Source organism: Pteropus vampyrus, unplaced genomic scaffold (assembly GCF_000151845.1).
Source record: "Pteropus vampyrus isolate Shadow unplaced genomic scaffold, Pvam_2.0 Scaffold653, whole genome shotgun sequence".
NCBI lineage: Eukaryota > Metazoa > Chordata > Mammalia > Chiroptera > Pteropodidae > Pteropus > Pteropus vampyrus.
The window spans coordinates 36,401-52,318 of record NW_011889434.1 but is presented as its reverse complement, the minus strand read 5'-3'; the positions used below and the strand labels follow the sequence as shown (position 1 = coordinate 52,318).

The following is a 15,918-nucleotide window of genomic DNA, read 5'->3' as shown; positions in this document are numbered from 1 at the left end:
ATTCACAACGTATGTATCAAAGAAACTAAATGTAGAATTATAAAGAACTTTTGCAATTCAGTATTAAGAGGACAACCAACCAAATTTTAAAATAAAATATTTGAAAGAATTATTAAACAAAAGAAGATATATGGATGGCTAATGAGTACATGGAAAGATGCTGAACATATTAGTCACCAGAAAAAATAGAAATTAAAACCACAAGATAAAAATTTAAAATATTAACAAAAAACCCTGACCATACTAAATTTTGGTGAGGATGAGGGGAAATTGGAACTCCAGTACTCTACTGATGGGAATGTAAAATGGTGAAACCATCTCGGAAAATAGATTCTCAGTTTCTTAAAAATTAAACTTAAAACTTCCATAATAACATAACCATTCCATTCCTAGGTATTTACCCAAGAAAAACATGTATCTATGCAAAAATTTGTATGTGCATGTTCATATTGGCTTTATTTGTAATAGCTCCAAATTGGAAAGTTCCTAAATGTGCATCAATGTATGAATGGATAAACCTTCACCATATCATGGAATACTACTCGGCAACAGAGAGGAATATGCTATTATTACATGAAAGACTATTATGTTTAATGACTAAAGCCAGACAAAAATAAGAGAGTGTATATTTTATGATTCAATTTATATAAAAACATTATGAAATGCAAAGTATAATGAAAGAAAGTAGATCAGAGATTGCCTTGGGATGAGGGTGGAAGGAGAGATGGATTACAAATGGTAAGAGGCTTTTGGAGATGATGGAAGCGTTTGCTATTTTGATTGTGGTCATGGTTTCATAGGCTTAAATATATGTAAAACAGATCAAATTGAATACGTTAGGTACTTTTAAAACTTTAATTATACCTTAACATAGCTGATATGCTTACTCATGAGTAGATAACAGACTGAAAGGACTGAAAGTGACAACCTGTTTTGGCGTTTTATTCTCATGATATTCGGTTTGTTTTTCTTTTTTTCATTGTAAGTTCATTTTTTTCCCTTTGCTGGCCTCTTTAAAGACTCTCTCAGCTATATCTCCATTTTCTGTAATTTGAAGACAAACAATAGTGTATGCTACCAAAAGTCTGACTCCCCTTATCAGAGATCTCTTTTTCTCTTTAATTACTAGGATTCTAACCCAAACCTTATTTCAAAAATCTAGGAAAATATACCATTTTCCCCAATAAACTAAAAATTTACAAATATGAATGTATAAATGACAGATAGGGATGAATGTGTTAGTCCCTTTTGTTGTTCCTAGCTGATTCGCCTTTTTTTTCATAAGAGATTTATTTTATTTTCTTACAGGCCTCTTCAGAGACACTCCCACTGACATTTATCATCACCTTAAAAAGTCAGAACGTCATGCCTACCAAAATCAGGAAAATTTGACACTCCTATGGGATGTATAAATTAATGAATGTAAAAATTAATGTTCACTGTGGTAACTCGGTTCTTTCAGTCACCTTCTGACTTGGCCCCCTGAATTTTACTTTTTCTCGAAAGTCTTGTCCTCACTTCTCCACTTTTGCGGAAACACCCAGGAAAGGGCGCTTCTCTCAGATGCCTTCAATCATATTTTACCAAGATCCCTGAATTTTGCTGCCTCTAGAAGGTTCAGTTCTCATCCCCCATCAGAGACTCTCCTAGAGGAGGGGGGTCTTAATTTGGTTCTTTCTACCTATCGCACTGTGACCTCATTACCAGAACTTTACCACTTCCCAAAAGTTCTGACATCATCTCATTCCCTCAGAAACACCGAAGGGAGGGAATTTAATTCAGTTCTTCACAAAACGTATTCTGAACCCCAACATTGACCCTTACTTCTCCCAGTCTGTCCTTATCCCCATCAGCACCCAAAGACCCTGGTGAGGTTTCCTTCAGTTATTCTACCAGTCAAGTTCTGATCTCACTCTCTATTCCAATTATTTTAAAAATTGAGGGTACCTTGGGAAATCAGATTGGTGTAGAAGGTACAGTATTGACATTCAGAGGGACCAAAAGCCCCTTCATGAACACATAGCCTTGAAGAAGTGACTATTTCATCACCTTGCATTTTCAGATCATACTCTCCATCATCCCCTTCCTTTAGACAGATGAAAGATCATTCTAGGTACAAAATGTTTTAAGGAGCACAGAGATCTCTTTAAATGTTTCTCAACTGAATATGCAGGGATTCTGATGACTAAAGTGTGAACATTAAACAAACAGCGATTTTTGTATAAGTTCTGTTTGTTTATACACACCACTGACAATCAATACACACTGCAAGCTTCTCAAATCAGGCCTTGTGGAAGCACTGTGGTGAGACAAGTACCCTGAACTGGGAACTGTGGTCCCAGCTCTACCACTGACTGGCAGTGCGACCCTGGGAAACTATTTTCCTACCTAGTTTATGAAATGAAATTTGGACTGAAGAAGTGACTTTCAATGTTTTTACCCCGTGAACTACAGTTAGAAATACATTTAAAAACCCTTTTATAAGGTGACGATATTTCCTACATGTACAACTAAAACAAGTTTCTGAAAATAATTCTTAACTACTCAAGTGATGGACTGTTTTTTGGTTCAGTTCTTTTTTTTGAAATGGCTTGTTGTGACCCACAGAACTGATTTCAAGAGCCATAATAGGTGACACTCTTTAGTTTGAAGAACACTGGACGGCCTTTAAGATTTCTTTAGGCTGTGTTCTAAAAATTAGTGTTGGCATTGGAAATAGATAAAACAAAATATAATAACCTGTCTTGCTGAGTCTTCCTTGACCTTCTTCAGCTTGTTACAAAAGTCAAATGTTTTGCATCTCCAGATGACAAGTCTTATAGAAAATGGTCCCCTCCCAAGATATACAGTGGGTGGTAGCCCTGGTACTTAGCACCTCTAGACTCCAGTACCCTCATCTGCCAGTCACTATCACTTAATTGATTAGTCTATTTTATGGTCTTGTACTTTTCTAATGTTTTTATCCATTGAATTCAAATAAGTGTCCACCCTATGTTATCAACTTGTTTATATTTTATGGCACTACATGGACATATGTACATACACACATACTCAATAGTGGCTTCAGACTTTGGTATATGTAATAATTATCTGGGGAGCTTATCTAAAAGGGGAGATATTCCAGAGCCCCACCCTGTGGATCTGGAGGATAGGAGCCAGAGGCCCTACATTCTCAAAACATTCCCCCACCAAGGTATTTTTATGCAAATGATGGACTCACACTCTTTGAGAAACAGTTGGAAGTACATCCTTAAAATGGTTGAGATGTTGATCTTTCCTTACTGATTGGTGGGGGGTAAAAAAAGTCAAAGTGGATTGAAATTTTGAATCCAAGCAGCTAAGCGAGGAAAGGTAATATCAACAAAAACTAAAAACTAGGGTGGAAGAGGAAAATTGCTTTTTAAATTGCTTTATTGATTTCACATTATGAAAAAAATACTTTTTTCCTGAAAACTAGGTGAAGTTGCCCTGCTGGACAGAAAGTTCTATACTGAGACCAAACTATACTTGGTTAGAAACTGATAAGGGGAAACGCCAAAAGGTTTACAGAAAAGTAAATCACAAAACTACAAGCTTGTAGAGCAGAGGTCACATTATTAACCTCAAGAGAAAATCTTAGAATTCAAGGTATAAGGCAGAAGTCATAATGATTATCAGGTTCAGGAGTTTGGAAGCGCATATGATGTCTCATTTGCTGCTCCCTAGTCCTTCTCCTGATTTCCATCCGCTGCACTACGGTCTTTTCTACATCATCTTCCACTTCATTGTGATCAACATGCCTGTTAGGTATGGCCCATCGAAAATTAGGGACAAGTCGCCTAACCCACCCCAGCCTGACATTTCTGCCAGGCTTCTGGCCTTCGCCCCTTCCCAAATGGCGTGGTTCCTCTCCATTCTGCATGGGGGCCTGGTCCCCGCCTTCGTTTTCCTGTTGAGCATTTTCCATGTTGAGACTTTTTACCGCCTGTTCCTCTTTCGACGCCATCACTCCTAGGAGACAAGAGACATGAGAAAGAACTTTTTCCCCACTCGTGGACTGATCAGCACCGAGGACAGAGGCCCTACTACGCACCTTCTACGATTCAGAGGCTTGGATTTCAAAGGCTTTTTAAAATTGCATGTTTCCCACCTGAGAGGCTCCGTACGCCCTCTAGGGGGCCCCCAGTCTCATTTCTCCCCCTTCCCTCTGGTTCCCGTCCCCTCCCTCATCCCAAACCCACCATTTTCCCTGCCGATCCATGCCCAAGCCTCTGCAGGCACCAAAATGGAGGACGCGGCGCGGGGAAGGATCTGGGGTCTCGGAGGTTGCTCTCCACTCGTTGCCCACCCCTGCCCGCCACCGCCGTCCCTCGCACCCACCTGGGCCTATCCTTGCCGTCTCCTCCGCCTCCCGATTCTCGCCGCGAGTGCGCCGCCGCGACACTTGGACCCGCAGACCTGCGGAGGGCCGGGGTGGGGGAGCGGGGACCACTGCAGCCGAGCGCTCGGCGCACCACCCGCCGCCGTCCCCGCCCCCGCGCTGACCACTATTTTCGACACCAAGAAGGACGGGGCGGGGCGGGGCGGGGGACCCAGAAGCAGGTGTTTCCGAAGGGTCGTCGCCTTGGGCCGTCCAGCCCCGGTCCCCTCCACCGCCCCCCCCCAGAAAGGCCCACCGTGTTCTGCGGCCACACGCGGGGCCGCGGCAGGGCGTGGTGGCTGCGGTCTCTGCACTGCTTCGCCCCGGGGCAGCCCGACGCCCCCGCCCCGAGGGCTCCACGGGCCGGGCCGGCTGTCCGCACCAGCCCCGGGGAGCACCTCGGGATCCTTTACCTGCTCCTGCTCCCCCTCCGCCTCCGCCTCCGCCTCTTGGGGCCGCCCCTGGCCCGCACGCCCTCAGGGACACCGCGAGCAGACACTGAGAAGGGAGCGAGCGGCGACCGAGTCTGACGCCCGAGCGAGGCGCGCGCGAGGCGGCGCTGGCGGGTCACGTGAGTCTCTCGTCATCGCGAACGGCGACGCCCCCGTCCCGCCCCCCTGCTGCCCCTCGGGGTCCTGCAGAGCCCTCGGCCCGCGTCGCCGCCCCTGTCCCCGCGTCCCTTTTAACATCGCCAGCCTGGGCCCTGTCGTTGTCCCTTCTTTGTGTGTTCCTGGGCCTTTCTCTGCTGCCAGGGAAGGGCAGTATCTTCTCGGGGGCCTGTGGGCCATCCCAGCTGCTGCTCTGGGGACTCGCCTCTTCCCTCCCAAGCTCCCAGATACACCTCTCTTCCCACTCAGACTCAGGCGTAAAATTTAAGAGGATGCGAAACATTTCGGTAGTGAAAACAAGTCTCATTTTAATGCAATATTTAAAAAACAAAATCAACGAAAGAATATCTATGATGATCAAGATTCCTCACCCACTCCACTGCCGACCTCTGATCTTCCTTGCTATCACTGCCCACAAAAAAGCACGAGGAATGGGGGTGGGTAGGGGAGAGGAGGGCGGGACAAGAAATGAGTCAAGGAGATGGAATTTTTTTCTATTTATTCTTAATACGTTTGTTTGGTTTCTTTTTTGATTAAGATTCATTCCTTTTATATAGTTTACATAAACTTTATATTAACTTTTATGATGGAAAATTTCAAACAAATGTAAAACTAGAATAGTACAGTCTTCCCTGGATATCTGTGGTGGGCCCCAGTGGATATCAAAATCTGGGCATGCTCCAGTCCTTTATATAAAATGGTATAATATTTGCATAGAACCTATGCACACCCTTCCAGATACTTTAAATCATCCTTAGGTTTCTTATAATATGTAATACAATGTAAACGCTATGTAAATAATTTACACTGTATTGTTTAGGAAATAATAAGAAAAAAGTCTACATATTCAGTACAGATGCAGCCATCGTGGACCTAACAATATAGCACATGTCAACAGCAGTGTAATATTTTTTTCTGAATATTCTCGATCTGCAGTTGATTGAATCTGAGGATGAGGAACCCATGGATACGGAGAACCCACTGTATAAGGAAAGCAAAGGTACTCATTACCCATTGTCTACAGTCAGCAACTCCTGGCCAATCTTATTTCATCTATATCTTTACCCACTTACAACCCTTACAGATTATTTTTGAAGCAAATCTCAGACATAATATCACTTTGCGCATAAATATTTCAAAGTGCATATCTACAAGGACTTTCTTTTTTATGTATAACCATCATACTAATATCACACCTAACAATAATAATCCCTTAATGTTATTTTATGTCCAATCTTTGTTTAAATTTCCAATTCTGTCTATGGTCATGCTACCCTGAACAAGCCGGTTACTGTCTGATCTCAGAAGCTAAGCAGGGTCGGGCTTGGTTAGTACTTGGATGGGAGACCACCTAGGAAGACCAGGTGCTGCAGGCTTAAAAAATAAAAAATAAGGGATTGTAAGCTGACAAGGTCCTTGCGATCTGTGAGGTCAACCAAGGGTTGCCTCATCTATAATTAATACATAAATAAATAAATAAATTAATTAATTTCCAATTCGGTCATAGTGTTTTTAAACAGTTCATTTGGATAAGGATCCAAATGCGATCTAATACCTAATGCTGCTTTCAAGATACTGTCTTTGTCTTTGACTGTTTCACTATAATGTGTCTTCATGAGTGTATTCTAATTGAGGTTCGTTGAGCTTCTTGGATGTGTATATTTGTGACTTTCCTTAAATTTTAAAGTTTTGGCCATCATTTCGTCAAATAATCTTTCTGCTCCTTGCTTTCTCTGCTCCGCAGTCTGGATAATTTCAATCGATTTATCTAAAATTTCCCTGATTCTTTTCTTCTGTCGGCTCACATCTTTTATTGAGCGCTTGTAATATTTTTTTCATTTCAGCTACTGTACGTTTTAGCTCCAGAATTTCTTTTGGTTCTTTTTTATAATTTCTTCCTGTTTATCGATATTCTCTACACGATGAGACATAATTCTCCTGGTTTATTTTAGTTCTTTGACCATGATTTCTTTTAGCTCTTTGAGCATATTAAAGACAGTTGATTTAAAATCTTTGCCTAGTAAATATGTCTGGGCTTTCTCAGGGACAGTTTTTATTAATTTCTTTTTTCCTATGAATAGGTCATACTTTCTTTGCATGCCTCATAATTTGTTTTGCTTTCGAAACTAGGTATTTTGAATATTATCATGTGGCACTTCTGGGAATCATATTCTTCCATTTCAAGGATTTGTTGTTTCTGGCGGTTGTGGATTCTTTGTTTGTGTGTTTGGTGACTTTTCCAAACTATTTTTGTAAAGTCCGCATTCTTTATCATGTGTGTCCACCGAAGTCTGTGTTGCCCTAGCTTAGTGGTCAGCTGATGTTTTGACAATTACTTAAATGTCTGGAGCCAATAAAAGAAAAAAAAAGGAAAAAAAAAAAAGGAGAAACATTCTCCCAGTCTTTGCAAATTGATCTGTGTTGGGGAACTCATTCTATGCGTACTCAGGCCATTTACAACTCTGCATTAGTTTTCACTTCCTACTTGTACAAAGTCTGAAAGTCATCTAGAGGTGGGAGATTTGAGTCTCCTCAGTTCTTTACAGCACAAGCATCTCATTCTGGGCATATATGTGGCCTTCTCAATTCCCCTGTACATTAGTGAACTTTAAAAAGCCCTTATTCCCCCAAATATCTCCTTTCCCAGCCTCTTCCTTCCAGGTTTTTCATTCTGTTACTATTTGTTCTGAGTGTTATCCTTTGCCCTAGGCTGCTGTGGCAAAAGCTACTCAACTCCTGGGAAAGCTGAGTCAGAGAAACAAAGAGAAACCTTTGCACTGGTCCTTCAGGAGAAACTGCCAAACAGGTTGAAGCTCACAGCCACAATTTTCTTGAGAATAAAGTCCGTAATTCTCATTCAGGTACTAGCAATTTTCGCCAGTTGATATGCTGGGGATGGTGGGCTAGCAATTTAAAATACCACAGCATTCTCTTACTGCAATGCACGAGCTTCTCTCTTCAACAAGTTTTCCTCCGGTTGTTGTAAGTTTTGGATTAGATTCCAGAGTTCTGCAAAAGTTCATTCTGACAGTTTTTGGCATGGAACTTTTGAGTTCCCTACTCTGCCATTTTGGCGATGTCTTCACTTTATATGTTTTTTTTTTTTTTTTTTATTCTCTAAAATGTGATGGCCGCGTACAATTTTTTTAAAAAAATTTTTCTTCTTTAAGAGAGCAGTACAATATTATACTTGCTTTCTCTCAGGAATTTTTAATAGAATCGTTGGTTAATTATGTTTAGTACTTTGTCACAAACAATATTTGATATATTTGACTTGTTTTAAAAAATTCATTTTAGCTGCTTTCTGAAATGTAGCTGTGGAAATTTCATATTTCTAAATATGTTTAAAAGTTATATGCATGGGGGAGGGTGAAGTGGGTAAAGGGAATCAAACATATGGTAGCTGAAGGAAACTGGACTTTGAGTGGTAAACACACAATAGAATATATAGATGTCAAATTATAATGTACACCAGAAAATTATATAATTGTATTAACCAATGTTACCCCAATAAACTTAATTAAAAAAAAGTTATATGCAAAGTTAAAAACAATAGATGAACATCAAAAGGTAAAAGTCCACGTGCTTGCTGAGGGCAGCGCAAGGGGCCATGCGGAGAAGATGTTATTGCTGCCTCTTAGTGGTTGATGTTTGAGGGTGAAGTGTCTCTGGGGTCAAGGTGTCACTGCCACAGACATGACAAAGGTCCTTGTTTTAGTAATCTATACCAGAGAGAAAGAAAATGATGTGCCACAGTTTATAAGTACAAGAGATGATTTTGATAAATTGGTGTCTGGAAAGCTGAGAGAAATTTTGAACATATGTGGCCCATCTCTGAAGGCAGGCAAAACCTGAACTTTTTATTGTTTGCACGAGGACTTCCCCAGCGTGATGACGGTTGGCCTCCGCTAAAAGGCAGCTGGAGTGGATGACCAGGCAAACTGGTATGAAGGCAAAGAAAACAGAGCAGCTATCGCAGCAAGGTGCAGGCAAGTTCAAGACCTGGCGATCTCTTCCGTGGAGGTGGATCTCTGTGGAGATGCCCAGGGGAAGGGGCAGTGCTTGGTCTTAATGAGTATGATGATGTAAAGCAGAAAATAAGGTAGTTGTATCTGCAAAGCTCCATGGAAGCAGGGATCAGGAGGCCTGGCAGAAAGAAGTCCTCTTTGCTTCAGGACAGAACTTCAGGGCATGCCAGTAGATGGAGACTCCTGCCAATGAGGTGAAGCCAATTAGATTTGCCAAAAGTATTGAGAAGAATCTCAAGGGTGCTAGTAGTAAAACAGAAGTCCACATCAGATTCAAGTCTTGGATCGAGGAACAGGAAATGGGATCATTCCTAAGTGTGGCCAAAGGATCCCCTGATCCTTCAGTCTTCTTGAAAATTCACTACAGAGGCAGCCTCGATGCAAGTGAACCACCCCTGGTGTTTGTTGAGAAGGGAATTACCTTTGATAGTGGTGGCATCTCCATCAAGCCTTCTGCAAATATGGACCTCATGAGGGCTGACGTGTTCAGCCATTGTATCTGCAGCCAAGCTCAGTTTGCCCATTTACATAGTAGGTTTGGTTCCTCTTTGTGAAAATATGCCCAGTGGTAAGGCCAAGCCTGGGGATGTTGTTATAGCCAAGAACGGGAAGACCATACAGGTGGATAGCCCTGATGTCAAGGGCAGGCCCATCCTGGCTGATGTGCTCTGCTATGCACACATCTTTAACCCAAAGGTCATCATCAATGCCGCTACCCTAACAGGTGCCATAGACATAGCTTTGGGGTCTGGTACCACTGGGGTCTTTACCAAGTCATCCTAGCTTTGGAACAAGCTATTTGAGGCCAGCATTGAAACGGGACCATGTCTAGAGAATGCCTCTCTTTGAACACTATACAGGACAGGTTGTAGACTGCCAGCTTGCTGACGTTAATAATATTGGAAAACATAGAACTGGAAAAGCATGCACAGCTGCAGCATTCCTAAAAGAATTTGTGTCTAGTCTGAAGTGGGCACATTTAGTTCTAGAAGGTGTGATGAGCAACAAAGTGAGGTTCTATATCTGCAGAAAGGCATGACCAGGAGGCCCACCAGGACCCCAATAGAGTTTTTGCTTTGGTTCAGTCAAGACAGTGCTTAGTTCAGATATCCTAAAATTCCTTCATTTTGTCTTAAATGGTCAGTTGAGCTTCAAAATATTTTGGAATGGATGAAAGTCTTTTAAAGGAAACAAAAGATGGTATTTAAAAATGTAGGACAAAATGAAATTTGCATGCCTTGATTTTTTTCATTTTCATGCAAGAGATTTAATAAGATAAAGCTAATATCTTGGCAAGTATTTTTAAGATATTCTATATATGGATGATGAATTAAAAAAAATCTAATAACTTTTTTAGAGTATATGTTTTTAACTGAGGAACAAAATTGTATTTCAGATTAATGACACTAGGAATACAAACAAACTAAAAGTTACTATACAGTTGTCCAAAACAATAAATCCAGTTTTTTGTGCTCTCTGGGGAAAAAAAAAGGTAACAAAAGTCTTGTTACCATTGTGAGTAGTAACTATTTGGGTACTCTTTTAGTGTTTCTAAAAACAATAATGCAATTTAAAAAATTACATCTGTTCGAAAGAAATTTTCTTAAGTATAAAAGTAAACTTTTTTTTCCCTTTTACCTCATGCTCTTACTGTGTCTGCTGAGTGAATATATTCCTTCTCTCAAGTCTCTTAAAAATAACATAGAAAAATGAACAGTGAACAAAAATAACTCATATAACAAAAGATCCAAAATTATCAAAGTGCATCATTATAGAAGATAATTAGCCCTGGCAACATTGAAAAAAAAAAAGCATCTGTTGCAACAACACCTCCCAAACACAAGAAACCAGCTCATTATACAAACACACTTGCTCTACAAAGCCAGACTCAGTTGTTACCCAGAAATTACCAGTCCTCAAAATGAAAGAATTTGCATATTGAAACTCAGAGCTCTACTACTTAAAATATACCACATAGACTTTGGGAGTGAAGTTTCATTTCATTAATGGCCAATTGACTTTACATCAAATCAACTTCATTTTCCAGCCGTAATTGCAGAGAAGAGACTGAAATGCAAGTTTTCTGACTCCGAATTCAGTATATTTTTCACTACACAAGAATGCTTCTCAGTTCAATTCTCCATATTACAGATGACTGAGATGAAGTTATTCTATATCCTTCAACATTCTTCCGTGTCCCCTAATACGCAAGGCATGGTCTGTAAAACAACCTAAACTTGAGTCCACAGCTTTGCCGCAACGCTTTCCACACATGGAAACATATGTGGAAAGATAAACATCAACTTAAGAATGTGGTTACCTGGGGAGAGGATGGAGTGAATACAAAGGGAGGACAACTCAGCTATATTCATATCATGTGATTACTTAAAAATTAAATGGAATACTTTTCATACATGTCAGGGAATGAAGTAGCTGTATTTTCAATGACAACTATAGCCAAGACTTATTTTTAAGTGAAAATCAGATTGGTATACATCATGCGATTCCACTAAATGTATTTATAAATATATAATACACGTGTTTCGATATATGCATAGTAAAACTTTGAAGTCTACATACTAACTTGTTACACTTTCTATATCATTCTATGGTTATCTGGTTATCATGCTGCATATCAAAGAGGCCCCAAATTAGTAGCTTAAAACAACACTTTAAAAAAATTATTATTGTTGTTATCATCATCACCATCATCATCATCTCTTATAGTTCTGTGGATTGACTGGGCTCATCTGGATGTTTTTTCCATGGCATCTCTTATGAAATTGTGGTTAAATTTCAGCTGGAGTTTTGAGCATCTGAAGACTTAAATGGGCTATATCTCCTGGCAGTGGATGTTGGCTGTTGGCAGGGAGCTCAGCTGGGGGGCTGTTGAGCAGAGTGTCTAAGGTGTCAACATTAAGGTGTTTCTGTTACCTCTTTCCATGCAACAGACCACAACAAAATTTGGTGTGGCTTAAATAACACCAGACATTAATATCTTTCACGATTCTGAGTTGACTGGGCTCAGCTCAGCAATTGTTCTGCTCCACATGGTTTTGTTTGGGGATGTAGCAACCTGGAGGCTCAACTGATGGAATATCCAGAGTGGCTCACTCACAGGGGTGGCAGCCAGAGCTGGAATAATTTTGCTCTGCCTAGTTAGTACATTTTCCATAGCAACAGAATTAGAAAACAGACAAGAAACACTATATACACTGTTTTGCCTTTTGCATTTGCTTTACATAATTATATATCTAAGATGTCATTCCATACCACTATGTATACAATTACATCTTTCTCTCAAATGGCTGACATGTCTATGTATTCAACCATAACCCTATTGATGGACATTTGGGCTAAATCCATCTGCTCTGGGCTAAAGAGGACATTGTGTTGAACAGGACAGTGCCTAGGTACTTAGGGACTTACATTCCTAGTGGTTTGTATGCAGAGGGAAGCAGGCTATTACGAAAAGAGGGATAAGTCTAACGAAGTGAGAGGGTTGCTTGTCTACAACGGATAGAACCCATAAACATCTATTCCACAGAATTCTGTTTTGGGCTATTAGACCCAAGGCTGGGCCTGCCCTGAAGAGGTTCATCCTGGGGTAGCATCTTGTAGAGGAAAGAGCACTGCTGAATCACGTGACAAACAGCCTGGCTGTTAATTCTGGGCTCTGACATGCAGTCACTGAAAACTCTTATTAAAGTTCATGTATTGGGAGCTCCTTATTGCCCATTTTTGTTCACCTTTCCCTTTCACACCATGCTCTCTCCTTAGGCAGTCATCTCATCTATACCTATATCTTCGACTGCCATTCACTCAGGTATGATTCCTGCATTTCTCTCTCTAGCTCAGCCTTTGATCTAAATATCTTGCTGCATTCTTAACATTCCCAGTGAGGTATACAGAGTACTGAGAAATCAAGATGGATCATCGTGTTCCCTCCAAAAAGGGTCCATCATGTTCCCTCCAAAAAGGGTCCATCGTGTTCTCTCCAAAAAGGTTCCCTCCAAAAAGGGTGTTGCCCATCTTAGTTAACATGCCTATCTGTCACACAGATGATCAGGTGAAACATCTGAGAATCACAGTAACACTTCCATCTTATGCATCCCCACCCAATTCTCAAAACTTTCATGAGTTCATCTATTTGTTCATTCATGCATATGCCTATTTATCTAGTAGAGAGAGGAATATTGTTGGTTTAAAAGAGAAGGGAAATCATCACACAGTAACAGTCCTGGAATATGCGATCCATTGCAATGAGAAGGGGCCATCTTAGGAAGATTTGTTACACAGAGAAAGTAGGGAGTATAGTTGCTGATTCAGGCAAGTTGGTAGGTTTGGTAATGGGAGCACATAGACAATCCGTTCTGTGAGAACATCTACTTTTCCTAAGAAACAAGAAGCTGAAAGAGCACTTAAGAATGTTGAGGTGTGAGAGAGTGTTGAAGGTTTGTGCAGAGAATAGATGTTGTGCCACAGTGGTCTCAGATATTGAGAAAGTATATTGACTATGTAAATGTGGTAAGATTGCCGGCCAGGCCTGAGTACTGCCCCATATCCTGCAACAGCTTCCCTTCTACCTTATCTTCCCACTTTTTCCACCAGGCTCCAGTCACACTAGTTTTTGTCTTTTTCTGGAACAAGTCATACTCACTCCTACTTCAGAATGTACTGTTCCCTAGTCTAATCTCAAAAGATATTCACACTCACACAGATTTTTCTTGTCATCAAGGTCTCAGCTGAAAAGTCACATCCATAGTGTGACCTTCTCTAGTGATAGAGCATGGCACAACTTCAGGGATCATCATGCATGGCGTAGTCCAAGTAAGTGATGGTCTTTGAAGTCGTTAAACTGGGTGGCCATGGACATCCTTGGCTGCCTTCTCCATAAATATTATTTTCTATCCCATTTCCCTGTTTTATTTTCTTCATGGCACTCTTCACCCACTGAAATTACATTGGTTATTGTTTATTTTATGTGTATCCAAAGGAGAACGTAAGCACCATAAAGGAAGAGGCCTTTCCTGTTTTGTTGCCTAGTAGCCAGCCAACCTATGAGGCAAAGAGTAAGTACTCAGTAAACAAGTGCTACATGTCTGGATTGTTATTTACCAGATACACCAAAACAGAAACAGATACTTAAAGCTGAGTGGCAAAACCAATTGACACTGGAATCAGAGATCACAGTATGCCAAATAGTTAAAGATATCTTGGACATTACCTATTTAGCAATTCTCAAACTATAGGAGACATCAGAATCTACCAGGAAATGCATATTCCTGAGCCTCAATCCCCAGGGAAGGGATTCAGCAGGTCTGGGCTGAGGTCTCAGAAGTTGTAGTTTTAACAAGATACCAGATGCTTCTAATAAAGGTGGCTGTGGCTCATGCTTAGACCAACCCATACTTTTAAAAATGGTGTTTTACTAGGGGAAACTGCTTCTATACCATTAATCTGTTACCTATCATGCAGAGTTCTATTATATCTTCAGTTTGACTGCTGGTGTAATTACTGGGAAGCTCAATATTCATCTAGGACCTTAGATCGATTGTCCAGATGGGATCTCATTTACTCTTTCTAACTATTTCTTAATTGTATGTGAGATGGAGGCTTATTTCATACTTCCTGTTTTAGAATCTGCTTGTAGAAGTTAGTTTAAAAATGTTTTTGCTTCGGCAATGTAAAATATGGCCTTTGGGTGACAATGGATGTGTCAATGCAGGCTCGTTGATTGTAACAGATGTAGCATTTTGAGGAGGGAGGTTGATAGTGGAGACAGACTGTGTGTGGGAACAAGGGGTATATGAGAACTCTGTACTTTCTGCTCAATTTTGCCTTGAATGTAAAACTGCTCTACAAAATAAAACTTATTTAAACAAACAAATATTGTTAATGCTTTGATTTTCTCTCCTTGCTAAAACGGTAGACTTGGAAAAAATTTAGAAAGTAAAGGTCTTTGCCACTCTGGTGACGAGAAGTAAAATCGCAATTTGAACGTCACAGTTGAGGACAACAGATTAGGAAAGGATGAGAGAGAACCAGGGGTTCCTTAAACCCATCAGATGGATTTTTCTACATGTGAAATGTAGCACAAGACCCTTTGCTGCCACTGCTATTACCTCTGTGGTCTCTGAGCCTCATGACAGACATACCCGGACTTAGTAAAATTTGGGATGATGCTATACATAGTTTCTAATCTGCCCCCCCCCGCCACACTTCATGTTTAGTTGTGAAGATATTTTCAGATAAATAAATTTCTCTCTATGACAATTTTGTGAATAAATTTAAAGACATATTTCCATCTCCTCTTTCAAATGTTATTTTTCTTATAATTACATAAGTAATAAATCCTGGTTGTAAAGTAAATTCACACAACACGAAAATATATAACTTCTGTATTTCCTCATAGCCCTAGAAATATCCATTATTTGTAGTTTGCTGTATGCTCTGCCAATTATATATTATTTGAATAGCTTTATAGTAAGACTTTTTGTGAGAGAAAGTCCTCCACACTCAGCCCCCTGAATTCAGTGTTTGCACATTGTCCTGGCAATGCAGAAGAGTCAGGCAAACTCAAAGCTGAATGTTCCTAATCTTTATTTGAATGATTAGGCCTCAAACCCTCTATTTTATTTATTAGACCTTCCCTTTTCATCATTAATATGAACTGATTTATATTCCCCTAAGCTTTATCTTCCTCTCTCTCATCTCATTTTTACAAACAACGAACTTCTCAACAAGGTCGGGGGAGCTATAGTCACTGTTTTCCACTTTCCAAACTCCTTGTCATTCCTCAATCCACCCTTGTCTATTGCCTCTCCATTCTGCTGAATCCGCTCTCAACAAGGTCACCAGTGGCATCATTGTTATAAAAACC

The 15,918-nt window shown here is 40.4% G+C and overlaps 2 protein-coding genes and 2 pseudogenes across 3 annotated transcripts in view; 2 read left to right on the top strand and 2 right to left on the bottom strand.

The window, feature by feature from the left end:
- Nucleotides 1-4,431, bottom strand: part of BEX3 (brain expressed X-linked 3) — a 128,526-nt gene extending 124,095 nt beyond the window's left edge. The window contains exon 1 of one of the 2 annotated variants that reach the window (XM_011385065.2): nt 4,360-4,431. The gene's annotated coding sequence lies outside the window, so the exon portion shown is untranslated. The remainder of the gene's footprint in view (nt 1-4,359) is intronic. The other variant, XM_011385066.2, reaches the window with a different exon arrangement.
- On the bottom strand, nt 3,394-4,871 carry BEX4 (brain expressed X-linked 4). The gene is made up of 3 exons (XM_011385076.2): nt 4,813-4,871; nt 4,360-4,437; nt 3,394-3,990 (listed from the first exon to the last, which is right to left on the bottom strand). Exon 3 carries the CDS (start codon nt 3,983-3,985, stop codon nt 3,623-3,625), a length of 363 nt encoding a protein of 120 aa, XP_011383378.1. The 5' UTR covers nt 3,986-3,990; nt 4,360-4,437; nt 4,813-4,871; the 3' UTR covers nt 3,394-3,622.
- Nucleotides 4,872-5,438: 567 nt separating this feature from the next.
- LOC105309015 lies at nt 5,439-10,136 on the top strand (annotated as a pseudogene).
- LOC111733836 lies at nt 6,265-6,383 on the top strand (annotated as a pseudogene).
- Nucleotides 10,137-15,918: the final 5,782 nt, after the last annotated feature.